The sequence below is a fragment of the Pristis pectinata genome, chromosome 24 (genome assembly GCF_009764475.1).
Source record: "Pristis pectinata isolate sPriPec2 chromosome 24, sPriPec2.1.pri, whole genome shotgun sequence".
Lineage (NCBI taxonomy): Eukaryota > Metazoa > Chordata > Chondrichthyes > Rhinopristiformes > Pristidae > Pristis > Pristis pectinata.
The window spans coordinates 17855502-17869546 of NC_067428.1; the positions used below are offsets into that span (position 1 = coordinate 17855502).

Below are 14045 nucleotides of genomic sequence, written 5' to 3' on the forward strand. Positions count from 1 at the left end.
CAAAAATGTAGCTATTATGTTTAAATCCTGGGCTCACAGCAGTACAGAACCAGAACCTTCATCTGGCCTTATCCCTGCGAAGATCCAGGAAATTCACAGCAAAAGGGGATGATATGTTCACCTGTGACTCCTTGGTACCATGGCTGTGAATGAGGCAACCTCTATTGTAGACAGGACCAAGCTTGTGACTTACGGTGTTCCTGTGTGCAGGCAGTGACAGAGCCAAAGGTGTAGCCGGTCTGGCTGTAGCACTCATTTCCCTCCTTTGAATCCCTGGCGTAAATGGTGAGGCGGTAACGTCTCTGAGGCTCCAGCCCCATAAACTTCATCTCTGCCAATAAACATACAATGTTAGACACCCTCCCCATAACTATCCCCAAAAACCCATCCACACCAATATAAGGGTGTTTATCCAAAGGGGATGTTGGAATACACATGAGGTGAAGAGTTGAGGCAGGGTGCAGTTGGGCACTGTTATGTGGGTGGAAATAAGTGACCTTGGCAATGGCAAGGGTGTAAGCTCCTAAAGTAGCTCAAGGTCAATTAAAACACCAAGGGTGTAAACAGTCTGGCTCAGTTTCAGGCAGTTACTAGAGAGAAGGTTGGAGCCCATGGTGAGAAAGCAGAGTCCGTGACAGTCCTGAAAGCGATATCTTCAGGCTACCAGTGTTTAGTTGAGACAGTGTTTCTGGTCCAGGTATTTGGTTGGAGTAAATTTCTGATTCTATGGTAATGGAAGTCAGTCAAATGATCTGAGAAGGTGGGGAGGTTGAGAGAGGTGGAGGGTGAAGAATAATTAGCATCGTCAAAGTGCATGTGGAACCTGACACTGTGTGTTCAGGTGCTGTAGCCAAGGGAGCAGTGTGTAGATGAGAAGCAGCAGTGGGCCAGGGAGAGATTGGAAGAGAAACAATTGCATGTGATTCTCTGCTTACAATTGGATAGATAAGGAACCAGATGGGTGTGGCGCCACTTGGTTGGGCACTGGTGCTGTGACATTGGAAGAGGAGAATGTGGTCACCACATCAAAGGCTGTGGACAGGTCGAGATGGACAAGCAGAGAGAGAGATTTGACCCGAAACGTCGACGATTCCTTTCCTCCCACAGATGCTGCTTGACCTGCTGAATTCTTCCAGCAGGTTGTTTGTTACCTTTCTCACAGTCATGTAGGATGTCATTAGTGTCTTTGATCTGATTGGAGCAATTCACACAAGGAATTGTAGAGAAGAGAGTTGAGAAGGAAGGGAAGTTAGAGTTGGGGTGGGCATTTGCAAGAATGTAGGCGGCTGAAGTCTGTCAAATTATAAGAGCAAAGAGAAGGGAAAAGTGTAGGGTGTATACCCACACCGATGAAGCACATCTGACACAGGTCATGAATAAACAGTAATTGAAAACGGTTGAATATTACCAGGCTCTCTGAGTGGCCACTACCTGTGGAGTGATGGTGACCTTTTTTCTTCTTGAGTTCCAGGTGGCATTTGTTCTGCTGGGTGGTTTCTGTTGACACCAGCTCTAGAACGGCACAGTAGAAACTGACATTGTGAGGAATCCATGAGGCTTTCAGGGTGCGGTTATCAACAGCCGTAAGATTTAAGCCCGGTGTGTCTTTGAGAAATAGGGAGAGTGAAACACATGAGCAATGAAACCATGAGCAGAAAAATAACACTAGTCAATGAGTACAGGACCGACAGTTCAATCCAGAAGGGAAAGTAAGCCAGCATGCGTCAGAATGACATACAGGTAAAAAAAGCCAATGCTATGTTTACTTGACCATACCGGTATAATAAATTTAATTTGCTCTCACCCCTGACTCAATTGTTCCCCATCTGGAATCAACCTTATGACTTTTACTGAACTCCACCTATGCAAGTATATGCCTCCTTAAAAAATGAGACCAACACTATCGAGTACTCCAGGTGTGGTCTTAAAAATGCCCCGTACAATTGTATCAAAACCTCTCCAGTAATTTAGCTAATTTAGCCTCTGCAAAGTAAAATTCCATTCACCTTCCTAATTACTTGCTGTACCTGTCTGCTAACCTCTTGTATCTCACGCACTAGGTCACCCAGATAGTTACTGCAGTAAGACTCTGCACTTAAAAAACATTTTGCTTTCCTACTCTTCCTATATGTGCATTTTCCCAAGAAATTGTCCAACCAAACATCTGTAAGGTTTACATGAGATATCACAGTCTGGTATACTATCTCTGACTAGAAATATTGTGTTGTCCTAATACCAAGCCAAGCAAAGTCACCCACAAGAAACTATGCCAGTATGGCCTATGTGAACCTCCCTTTAACCCTGACACCCAGGCATTTGGCATCAATTGCTGTTTGGAGATGGAGCCCTTTCGTGTTAGGGGATGTGGTGTACATGAGTCTACAATGAAGCTTCCTCACCTATTGACATGCCAAGAAAACATTGTGACGTTGATACCAGATCCTAAGACGGTTCCATCACTTTGCTTCATACCTTCAGGCTGAGCAGCTGGGATGGTGATGGTCTCAGCTGGCGAGGTGCTCACACTGTTGAAGGCAACGATAGAAACTTTGTATGGAGCCAGGGAGATCATAGTTTGGTAACGCTTGTTTTTTTGATTGTTAGAGTAACCAGTCATGTTGGTTATTGGTTGGAAGGTAAGATTATAGCCTGTGACATTGACATCTGGACCTGTCGGAGGCTGAGGAAACAAATTCATTGTTATTGGGGGCAAGGGTAAAGCAAGTTCTCAGAACTGAGCACCACAGGAAGGATGTGACAGCAGTCGAGAGGGCTCAGAGGAGATTTCTAAGGATGTTGCTAAGGTCGGAACATTATCACAAGTGACAGTTGGGGTTGCGGTTGTTTGCACTGGAACAGAGGGGGACTTAACTAAAGTGTATAGATTATGGGAGGATGAAGGGAGGCCAAGGGGGGAGGTGTAGAGGAAGGGTCAGGAACTAAGGGCATAAACTGGTTAGGAAGAGGGAGTTGGAAAAAAATACTTCACAACAAGTGACAAGGATCAAGGAACAAGGAACAAGGAACTCACCCTTGAGAGGGTGGTACATGCAGAAGCCCTCACCACGTTTAGGAAATCCCAGGATGAGCACTTGAAGAGGCTTTACCAACAGCACTGAGGAGCAAGAACTGGGAAGTGAGATTCATTTAAAATTCATTTCCGGCAGTATGGACTCAATGGGCAGAATGGCCTCTTTCTGTGCTGTAAGTGTAACTGCATGGAAACATGGAGGGAAGTATCTGAACTCAGTCTCCACCCTGATGGCCAGGCTAGAGCATCTGGCTCAGCAGCCTGACACAGTCACATCACCAAGTCCCTGAGATGGAGACGGATGGCTGAATGGGAACACAGGGTGCATATCAGGAGCTTGTGCTGAGGGAGTGGGGGTGCAAGCAGACTGGAAGACACGGAGTGCGAGTCAAGAGTCCAGAATGGTAAAGATGTTCCTCACAGGCTCCTTGTCTGTAGTCACTGCTGTTCACTGTACACTACGCTGAGTGTACACATTACACTGAGTCCATAGCACAGGAACAAGCCATTTGGCCCATCTGGTCCCTACTGAGGATTTTGCTCCACTCTCTGAGTGACCCACTCACCTTCCACTTCAGTTCTATCTTCCGTTTGCCTGGGCAGTGCTGGTGCTCATCAACAAGTCTCCACTGCAGGCCCAACCTCTCGGTGATTACTAGGAGATACATAAAATGGCTTTGGAAAATCCTGCCCATATAAACAGCAAGAATAACCCACAGAACCAAAGACTCTTCACAAGGCCGAGATTAGTTTGTCACATCACAACCTTCTGATAGGCCAGGGGCTTCAGTCGGAGGGGGTCATGAGATGATATGCTACTGACCCCTCCCAAACCCCCGATTGACCCTCGTGTGCCAGCTCATTGTCATTTCACTGGCCCACCCCTTCCCGACCCTCCATTGACCCCCTCACTGACCACTCATTAACCTCTTACTAACCATCACCATCAGACTCCTCAATGACCCCTCTCTCTAACCTCCCATTGTCCACCCCTCACCCCACCATGGCAAAGGATTCATGGGTTCTTCACCTGCTGGGATGAAAACAGTGCCACTCCATTTACTCCAGATGTTCTGAAGAATCCTGCGAATCTGGAGCTGATATGCAGAGGACTGATCCAGCAGGATTCTGCAGTTCTCTGAAAACAGGAACAGCACAGAAAATAAAATGGTCACAAGGAGAAATAACATTGAAGACCCGCCTCGAGTCCACTTGCCCTCTCATCAAAATCCATGCCTCAGCCCCAAAGCCTTAACCCACTAGACTCCTGAGCTTCCCATTGAATCCGCTCCCTCACCCCCTTACCGGTCTATCAAAGCCAGATATTTGTTCCTATCTATCCCATCAAAGCCCCTCCCTCTAGATCCCTCCTGACCCCTACCTCTCCCATCAAATACCCTCCCTCTAATCACAAATCTTCCCATTGATGCCCCTTTCCCTTGACTCCAACCTCTCCCATCAAAGCCTCTAGTCACTGAACCTTCCAATCAAAACTTCTCACCTCTGTCCCCTATCCTTCTCAACAGAGCTTCTTCCTCAACACCTTCCCCTGTCCTCCTTGAAGCCCTGTCCTCCTTAACCCCCTGAACCTTCCATCAAAGCCCCTAAAAGATGCCTAACCCTCTCATTGATCCCCTTTCTCAGGACTGAGATAAGCTCCTTCTCCACTTTGGCTCCCTTACAACCCTCGCTTCTGAGCTGTTAAATAGTTGGTGATGGTGACAACTCACTGACATTGCCCCAGCCCTGTGCTATTACCATGAGTCTTCGATTCACTTGAGCTGCAGTTTATCTGTAAGAAAAGAACAGATTAAACCTGCTTACTTTTAAAATGGAATGAAATCACAATCACTTTTTGCAAGATGGAGGCACAAGAGACCGGAGATGCTGGAATCTGGAGCAGAAAGCAAGCTACTGAAGGAACTCAGCAGGCCAGGCAGCATTTTTGGAGGCAAAGGGATAGTCGATGCTTCCGGTCGAGACCTTGCATCAGGACTCATAGATCATAGAGACCTGATGCAGGGTCCCAACCCAAAATGTCGGCTATCACTTTGCCTCCACAGATGCTGCTTGACCCGCTGAGTTCCTCCCATAACTTGTTTTGTAACTCACTTTTTGAAACTTTGTTTGCAATAAACAGATTTAGCCATTAAAAATAATCATGTTGAGTTTAACTCCTGAACCATGGGTGAAAATAATACCCAAAGAAGGATATACAGTATGTATCTGGAATCACTGCAAAGCAAATCATGAGATTACTTCCTTGGCTGTGGATTTATCCAGTGATGGGAGGATAAATATAATTGTCCTTTTTACTCAGTGATGTGTAGAAGAAAAAGTGGGTTTTCTAGGAGGTTTCCTCAGGCTAGAACCAGGAGGCACATCTCAGTATAAAGTTAAGACTGAGATAAAGAAAAATTTCTTTACTTGTAGGATGGTGAATCTTTGGAATTACCCACCCCAGAGCTGTAGAGCTCGGTTGCTAAATGTAGCCAACACTGAAATCTGGATACTTGGGAAACTAAAGTAATAAAGGCATTTGGGGATCAGGCAGGACTGAACATGAGGAACAGGAATCATGATCTGACTGAACAATAGCCCAGGCTCAAAGGACTGAACAGCCGACACCTGCTCCTTAACCTTGATGTTCTGATGTTCTAAATACAGGGTTTCTAAGTACACCGCTCCAATGGTAAGTGTGGTGAAGCATGTGGGAATTGGGCTCATTTTCTCCATTGACGATGTTCCAATGCTCACACTGCAAATAGCTACAGATTTGAAGAGATAAAGTCACGGAGAAGTTAATGCCAGAGCGTTTGATGGGACACTGCCATGGGAGCTTAACCCTACAGCTAACCCTTGCTGTGCCTACCTTGGGTGCAAGTTTTAATCTATTTCAAACACATGATCTCCCAGCCTTGGGTGTGTTGGTTATTTCTCAGCTGCCTATATCTCAGGTTGATGAACAAAATTCATCCCAAAATAGTACCGTCCTGATTTACAAAGTGTGCATTAAGGCAGATGTGAAAAGCAGTCAGTACAGGACAGAGGAGCACTCCTACCTGCTTCCACTCCTCAGAATCATTCCTTCGATATCGAATTTCATTGAAAATCCTCTTCATTTCTGGTTTCTTCCAACTGATTGTGAGCAGGTCTGCCGACCGTTTCAGTTTTACTTTCTGGAGTGATGGAGGTTTATACTTAACTGAAACAAGAATGAGGGTTACCACAGATCAAGTCTGTCAATTAAGGCCACATTCTTTATGATGAGACTTTCCAGATCCAAGCTCCTTCTGCCCATCATTTTAGGATTACGGAATTATTACAGCACAGGAGGATATTCAGCCCATTGATTCCTTGCTGTCTGTGCCCCCAGCTGTGTTGGAAGCTTCGGTGAGGGGGGGGTGGGACAAGTTGAGCCAGATCCTCACTCATTTCTGGTTGAGCCATCTGATAGCTTAATGTGGCAGAGGCCCTCCCTGAGGCTTCCATGGATCAAACAGCAGTTTGTCATGGAGATACAAGAGACTACAGGTGCTGGAACCTGGAGCAAAGAACAAACTGCTGGAAGAACTCAGTGGGTCAGGCGGCATCTATGAAGGCAAAAGGATGGTTGACATTTTGCGTTGAGACCCTGCATCAGGACAGGCAACACAAAGGGTCTTGACCCTGAAACTCTGACCATCCCTCTGCCTCCACAGATGCTGCTTGAGCCACTGAGTTCCTCCAGCAGTTTGTTGCTTGCAGCAACAAACAACCTGCTGGAGGAACTCAGCGGATCAAGCAGCATCTGCGGGAAGAAAGAAACTGTTGATGTTTCGGGTCGAAACCATGCATTGGGACTGCTGTGTCTACCATTGTCAATGACCAGTCCTGATACAGGGTTCAGACCCGAAATGTCGACAGTTCCTTTGCTCCCACAGATGCTGCTTGACCCACTGAATTCCTCCAGCAGGGTGCTTGTTGGTCCAGATTCCAGCATCTGTAGACTCTTGTGTCTCTATTTTTTGAAGCAGTTTGTCATTGCATGTTTGTCATTATAACAGTGACTGGCCACTGAGGAAGTAGGTGGCAATTACTAAAACAGGATTGTTACATGCCACAAGGCTGACCGGCCCTGAGTCATTTTGACATTGCCCCTGACTTTCTGAGCCACAGACTTTATCTTCCCAGAACCCCGAGCCAGACAGAAGTTGCCTGTTCCCCCCTTGCCCTCTGCCCCACTGGACCTGGACAGAACCACACAGATGTTCTTCCCCTGTCTTCCAGTCTGAGCTACACAGACTGATGTTGGCTGGAGGTTTATATGACAGTGCTGGACACTGCCCACAGATGTAGAACCTCAATGCAATAGAGCAGAGGTGATTTGTGAACTGGGCAAAAATCTCCTGGAAATAGGAAATCTATCTACAGGTATCTCCGATTGTCAAGGACCAAGTAATCACCAGGATCCACCCCAGGGACCCAGCAGGTCAAAGTCAGAGAGAAGAGGAGGCTGGTCTCCCCAAACGTCAGCAGCTTATGTGCCGCAAAAAAGCAACTCACTCGCAGTCTGCGGCACCACATACAGCTTTGCCGACTTAACCTTGGTGTTGCCATTTGCTGTCTCAACCCAGAAGGTCAGGTTTTTGTTCAGGTAGAGATCATTACGCTGCACAATGTAGGAGGTGTTTCTCCCCACCGCAAACGACCTGCATATCTTGCACGTGTCACAGCTGTGGAAAAAAGAACAAAGAAAAGGTTAAGAAAAACAGGAAGAAATGAATCAACACGTGGCCTCAACAACTCATAATCATTGATGTCTTTTACTGTGTCACAAATCCCACTTATAGGTCAGCAACAACATTCACCCGGTTTCTCTGGTCTTTCTGCCTATTTCCAGCCTGCAGGAGACCACAAAGTCCCTCCTGGAAACGGCTGAAGTATCAGCTAGTTATTGCACTGCAGGAGGCATCACTGTGGAGTCTGAATCCCCAGCCCAGAGGCCACTGATGAGCACACACAGAAAGGCTCAGTCGGGGCCCTCTGCACAGAGCAGGGACCATTCCTCCTGACAGCACTCCAATTGCAGGGGTAAATGTAATTGGATCAAATACCCAATTGTTGGACAGGTACATGGATAGGAAAGATTAAGAGAGATATAGGTCAAACGTGGGTAAATGCAACTAACTTAATTGGGCATCTTGGTCAGCATGGACAATTTGGGCCCAAGGGCCTGCTTGTGTGCTGCATGACTCTATGACTCTCTGGGTAGTTCATAGAATCATAGAACAGTACAGCACAATACAGGCCCTTTGGCCCACAATGTTGTGCTGACCTTTAAACCTCGCCTAAGGCTATCTAATCTCTATCCCCCCATATCCCTCTATTTTAAATTTGTGGAGATGTTTTTCCCTATTTCAGCATATTAGCCAGACAGAAGCTCCTGGGACATTCCCCCCAGCAGGAAAATCGGTCAAAATTTCTGCATGAGTTGCATCATTGGAACCCTTTTTTGGGGTCTCTCAGGTTTTCCCTTTCCCTCACTTACATGGAGATGAGAGTTTCCTGAGGTCACACCAAGGGTCCTGGCCTGGCTTCATGGTGATTCCTGCAGTCATTGTCCCTCATATAACCTGATCACCAGCAACTGCTCACCACTAGACCTCATGGCCCTCATCCTTATACTCCCAGCCCTATGAATCTGCATGCAAAATGACCCCATGCCCCTGAACTTAAAACCCTGACCCTCGCCTCCCTACACCCCAACCTGTGACCTCCATACAAATAGAGTGTGACTCTGTTCCTCCATATCCCATGCACCTGGACATGCGACCTCTATACCCATACTTCCTGACTTGATACCCCTTACACCCTGACCCAGGACTTCCACACAAATACATTCCTACCTTGTGATCTTCACACAAGTACACCTTAACCCTGTGTGCCATTATCCCATATACTTAAGACTCTGTGACCTTCACATCCATTCACCCTAATGATACCCTTTATACCCTGACCCTGTAACCTCCTCACTAGTACACTGTCATCCTCAGCCCCCATATCCTATCCATCCAGATGTTATCACCTCCACACCCATTTACATATGCCCTGCCTCTGTATCCCATATACTCTGACCTTGGGCCCCATTCCCCTTGTGTTCTGATCCTGTGACCCTAAACCCAATGATTCAGGAACAATTTCTTCCCCTCCGCCAACAGATTTCTGAATGGTCCATGAACACTACCTCGTTATTCCTTTATCTGGCACTATTTATTTATTTTGTTATTTATAGTAACTTTATGCCTTTGCACTGTACTGCTGCCTCAGAACAACAGATATCATATGATATTAAGTCAGTGATAATAAATCTCATTCTGATTCTGAAACGCTTTACACTCTGACTGTGTGCATCTGTATCCCATGCACCCTAACCCTGTCGCCCAACACCTACCTGGCTGTGTCTGGAATCTCCTTCCAGGGTGATGCCTGTCAAAAGTCAGTGCCCAGCAATATTCACCAATTTTACACCAGATTTCCACCATTATCTGCTCCAACTGCTTTGCGAAGAGCTGACCCAGGAAACCATTCTGTAAGTTCCTGGAGAAGACTCAGTGTGTGCCTGGGCGCTGAAGCTGCCAGCACAGACTCAGGGGCAGTGGGACTTACTTACCAGTAGCACAGCCGGTACTCTGCTGGATCCTTCCCCCTCTTCCATGTGCATTGGAATTGCTTGTCCTCTTTTCTCCACTGTGTGTAACACGTCAAACCTGAAGGTGCATTTGGGTTCCCTGCAAAATCAGCACCAGTGAGTTAGTGCAGACACAGAACTAGGATGTGCATTGACCCTCACCGCATGTGTCCAGCTCTGGCAATCACTCAGATACACATGGAAAATCTCCATCCAACTCATTCACTGCTTCCAAAGTCAATTCATATCAAGGGATTGAGGATAGAGGTCATCACCATCATAGGGGCAGTGCTGAGGGATCGGGGGGAGTGCTGTATTGGTAGGTGACACTGCTGAGGGAGGCCATGGGAGCAGGTATTCCTATTGAAGTTCTTAAACTTAGCAGAGGGGAAATTCACAGCCTCAGTTCCCACAGACGGCAGGAGGAGGGGACCTCAAGAGATGCTATTTTTCTGACATACCTTCAAGAAAGGAGACAAATCTAACTGTGGTAACTACAGAGGAGATCCTTGCTGTCTACACGAGGGATCCTCCTCACCCTCCTCTTACTCCCAGTGGCTGCAGATGCTCCCAAATTGTGATGTGAATTTATCCATCTAGAGGCACAATGGACATGATCTTTATCACGTGATAAATCCATAAGGAATACAAGGAGCACCATGAACCACTATATGTGCCCTTAATTGAAGACACAAAATCCTTTAACTGGACCAATTGACAGGGAGCTTGGAGCAATTTGAAGATATTTGCTTGACAAAGAGTAACACCATCACTGATGCTTGGGAATCTCTGGACAACGACGGCTCAAAATGGAGAAGAAACATTCAAGGTGGCACTGAGAACCTAACTATTCATCAGAAGCTCATGGAAACACAGTGTAAACAGCAGAAGGGGCTTGGCAGCTCCCAAAGTACCCACTCACCCATCCCATCAAGCACTTCCTGCCCCACCTGTGACAGAGTCTGCAGATCCCATATTGGCCTCATTAACCATCTAAGAACCCACAGAACTGGAGTGGAAGAAAGTCATCTTCAACCCTGGATGGCAGTACTGGGGGAGCAGTATGTTGTCAGAGGGACAGTGTTGAAGGAACACTGCACTGTTGGAGGAGCTTGTTTTGCTACCTACCACATTTGTAATGTCCACATGAAAAAGTTCTTAAATATCCTTGGAACATCAGAAACATGAAGATTGAGGGGCTGAGGCCAGAGTGAGTTTGACGTCATAGGGAGCTCACAAGCACAGCAAGAGGACAATGAGGGCATCACTGTAAATCCACAACATGGCATTGTCCCTCATGCCATGGGAGAGGGGAATGGACACATCATGTTGGTGGAGAGAGCATGTGCTCTTCTGGTTTACACCTTAAATAACAGGACCTGTTTCAAGAATAAAGTTCATGAATGGTAAAATGTTCAGAAGTAAGGGAACATAATCTTTGTTGGAATAAAGCCAATGGCATTGACAGAGCTTTTCATATCAATTGCTCAACAGCTGAAAGTGTTACTCATGGTTTTCATTACTCAGATCAAGGAGACCACAAACTGCACAGATCAGCGGAAAATACGACCCATAGCACATTAAAGCAAATAGGTGCATCCGTTTCTCAGAGTGAGTATTTCCTCACTGCGGCTCCTGCACTATAGTACAAGGATCTGTAAATCCCCTTGACCCCAAACTGTTGAGAACTCGAACAACAGCAAACACTCCACTCCCACGCACTAATGTGGAGTGAATCCACCGGGAGACACCCACGTGTTGCCTCACCCTGAGCCACACACTGACATTCACAGCTCATTCACAGTTTTCATGCCCACAGTCAGTGGTAGAATCACTAAACAGGCCACTGCAGCTGACAATTACATCCACTCAGATGGGTGACTTTACACCAACAGTCAACATACACTGATGCATGGCTCACAACAACATGCAAAACACATGACATACACATACCAAAACATGAGCAGTGACACTCACACTGACACCTGACCCATGCCAATACATAATCCTCACAGACACGTGACTCATATCAACACACAACACACATGACTCACAACTTATACTGACAGACAGCACACACCAACACATCACTCTCATTGACATGTAACTCAAGGTCACAAACAATCCACACTAACACACAACTCACACTGACACACAACTCACCAATTCATACACTGACAATGACCAACAATGACACACCACTCACAATGACATACAGCACACATTTACACAACTCAGATCAAAATGAGTCACAACACATAACTCATGTCAACACATGACTCTCACCAACACATAACGCACAATGGCACATGGCTCACACTGACACACACTCACACTGATGCATGCTTCTCATGGACATACACCTCACGCAGATACATGATTCAAGCTGACGCACAACTGGCTCCAGCACATAACTCACACCAACACATAAGTTGTACAAACACATGAATTAGACCAACATATGATTCTCACTGACACAAGTCTCACTAATTCATTACTCTTACCAACGCATGACACACACTACATGACTCTTACTAAGACACAATGCACACCGATATGTGATTCACAACACACAAACCTCATCAATATACAATTGACACCAGCGAACAACTTACAACAGTGCTCAAGTCTCTCACTGACACATGACCTACACCATGTACAACCTGCACTGACACACAGCTGACTTCAGCACACAAATCACAGTAACAAACAAACTCCAACATTTCTGGCATCTCCCTGAATTATCTGGACCAGTGGTCATGGTGGGAAAGAGTGAAACGTTTGCTCAGCGACAGTGACACTAAACAGGCCACCACCAGCAGACAATAACACCCGCTCAGACAGGTGACTCACACCAACATACAACATACACTGATGCATGGCTCACGTCAACACACACACACACACACACACACACACACACACACAAACACACCAAAACATGACCACACTGACACATGACCCATACCAATACATGAGACAAGGACTGCAAAAGCAACAATCTGCTGGAGGAAGTCAGCAGGTCGATCAGCATCTGTGGGAGGGAACGAATTATCGACAGTTCGGATTGAAACCCTGCATCAGGACAGGGTTGATGCAGTCTCACCCTGTTGCAGGGTTTTGACCCGAAATGTCGACAGTTCCTTTCCTCCCACAGATGCTGCTCAACTCATTGAGTTCCTCCAGCAGATTGTTTGTTGTTCCAGGTCCCACCATCTGCAGCCTCTTGTGTCTCCAAGAGCTGCAAGAGGTTCCAACATACATTCGATCTCATTCTCAGCTACCTGCTATAGGAGGTCACTGAGCACAACCTCCTAGGGCAGCAGTTTCATTCCTCAGAGCAAGAAGGAGTTATGTGGCTATGCTACTTGGCCACAAGTACAGGCTCAGCACATTCCAGTTCTTCATTCTCTTCCTACCTGTATTAACACTGCTGGATTCCTCATCTTCCTGACAATGCTGAGTGGTGAGGGTGCCGAGAGTATCTGCAGAATAAACAACGACACAGGTAACTTTTATTTCTTACTTTTTCACTTTTTCGGGATCTGGGTGTTGTTGGCAAGACCAGCAATTGTTGCCCACCCTTTATAGCCCTTGAGAAGATGGTGGTGAATGGTTCAACTTAGTGGTTTGCTGTTTTAAGAGTCAGGAGTCTCTTAACCACCAGACTAGGAAAGGACGGTGGATCTCCTCTCCTGGAAACATTAGTGAACCAAATGGGTTTTTGTGACAATCCGTAGTTTTCCTCCTCATTGTTATTAAGATGAATTGTTGTTCCAGATTAACAAATGTATTTAACTTCCACAGCTGCCGCAGTGGGATTTGTACGCAGGCCTCTGGATTGTCAGTCCATTTATCTGGATTACTAGTCCAGTAATTTAACCCACTGCTGTACCCACCGTACCTTTCCACAAAGACTCTCCAGGAGCAAGAATAGCATCAAAAAGTGGCTCATCTCCGCCTTCTCAAAGTACAGTTAGGGATGGGCATAATGTCGACCATGCAGGCAAGGACCACGTCCCTAATGAGACATCCACAGACACCACAGACTCCTTACTGAGCTGTGACCGTAATCTTTCCAGTGCATATTTTAATGTGCACATAACACTCAACACTCAGACCCTTCACTACTTTCTGACCACTCACAGCCACTCAACGATTCCAGCCTGTAGATCAATCTCAGTTTCTATTATTCTGTACATAAAAAGAACTTTGATTATATTCCAACATGTAACTACACCGAAGTATTTGTTGTTCTATATATAAATGCCTCAGATCTCCTGTTATTCATATATGTAAACACTCTGAAACCTCAATTATAATCTAGCATGTAACTCATAGTCG

General features: G+C 46.2%; 1 protein-coding gene across 2 annotated transcripts in view; it reads right to left on the reverse strand.

The window, feature by feature from the left end:
- Positions 1–14045, reverse strand: part of LOC127582506 (interleukin-12 receptor subunit beta-1-like) — a 61647-nt gene that overhangs the window by 15794 nt on the left and 31808 nt on the right. For both annotated transcript variants that reach the window (XM_052037825.1, XM_052037826.1), the window contains 10 exons: positions 13121–13186; positions 9684–9801; positions 7577–7746; positions 6094–6236; positions 4790–4823; positions 4062–4169; positions 3598–3686; positions 2473–2680; positions 1432–1605; positions 194–331 (listed from right to left, as the gene is read on the reverse strand). In XM_052037825.1, coding sequence (XP_051893785.1) covers positions 194–331; positions 1432–1605; positions 2473–2680; positions 3598–3686; positions 4062–4169; positions 4790–4823; positions 6094–6236; positions 7577–7746; positions 9684–9801; positions 13121–13186 — 1248 coding nt within the window. The remainder of the gene's footprint in view (positions 1–193; positions 332–1431; positions 1606–2472; positions 2681–3597; positions 3687–4061; positions 4170–4789; positions 4824–6093; positions 6237–7576; positions 7747–9683; positions 9802–13120; positions 13187–14045) is intronic.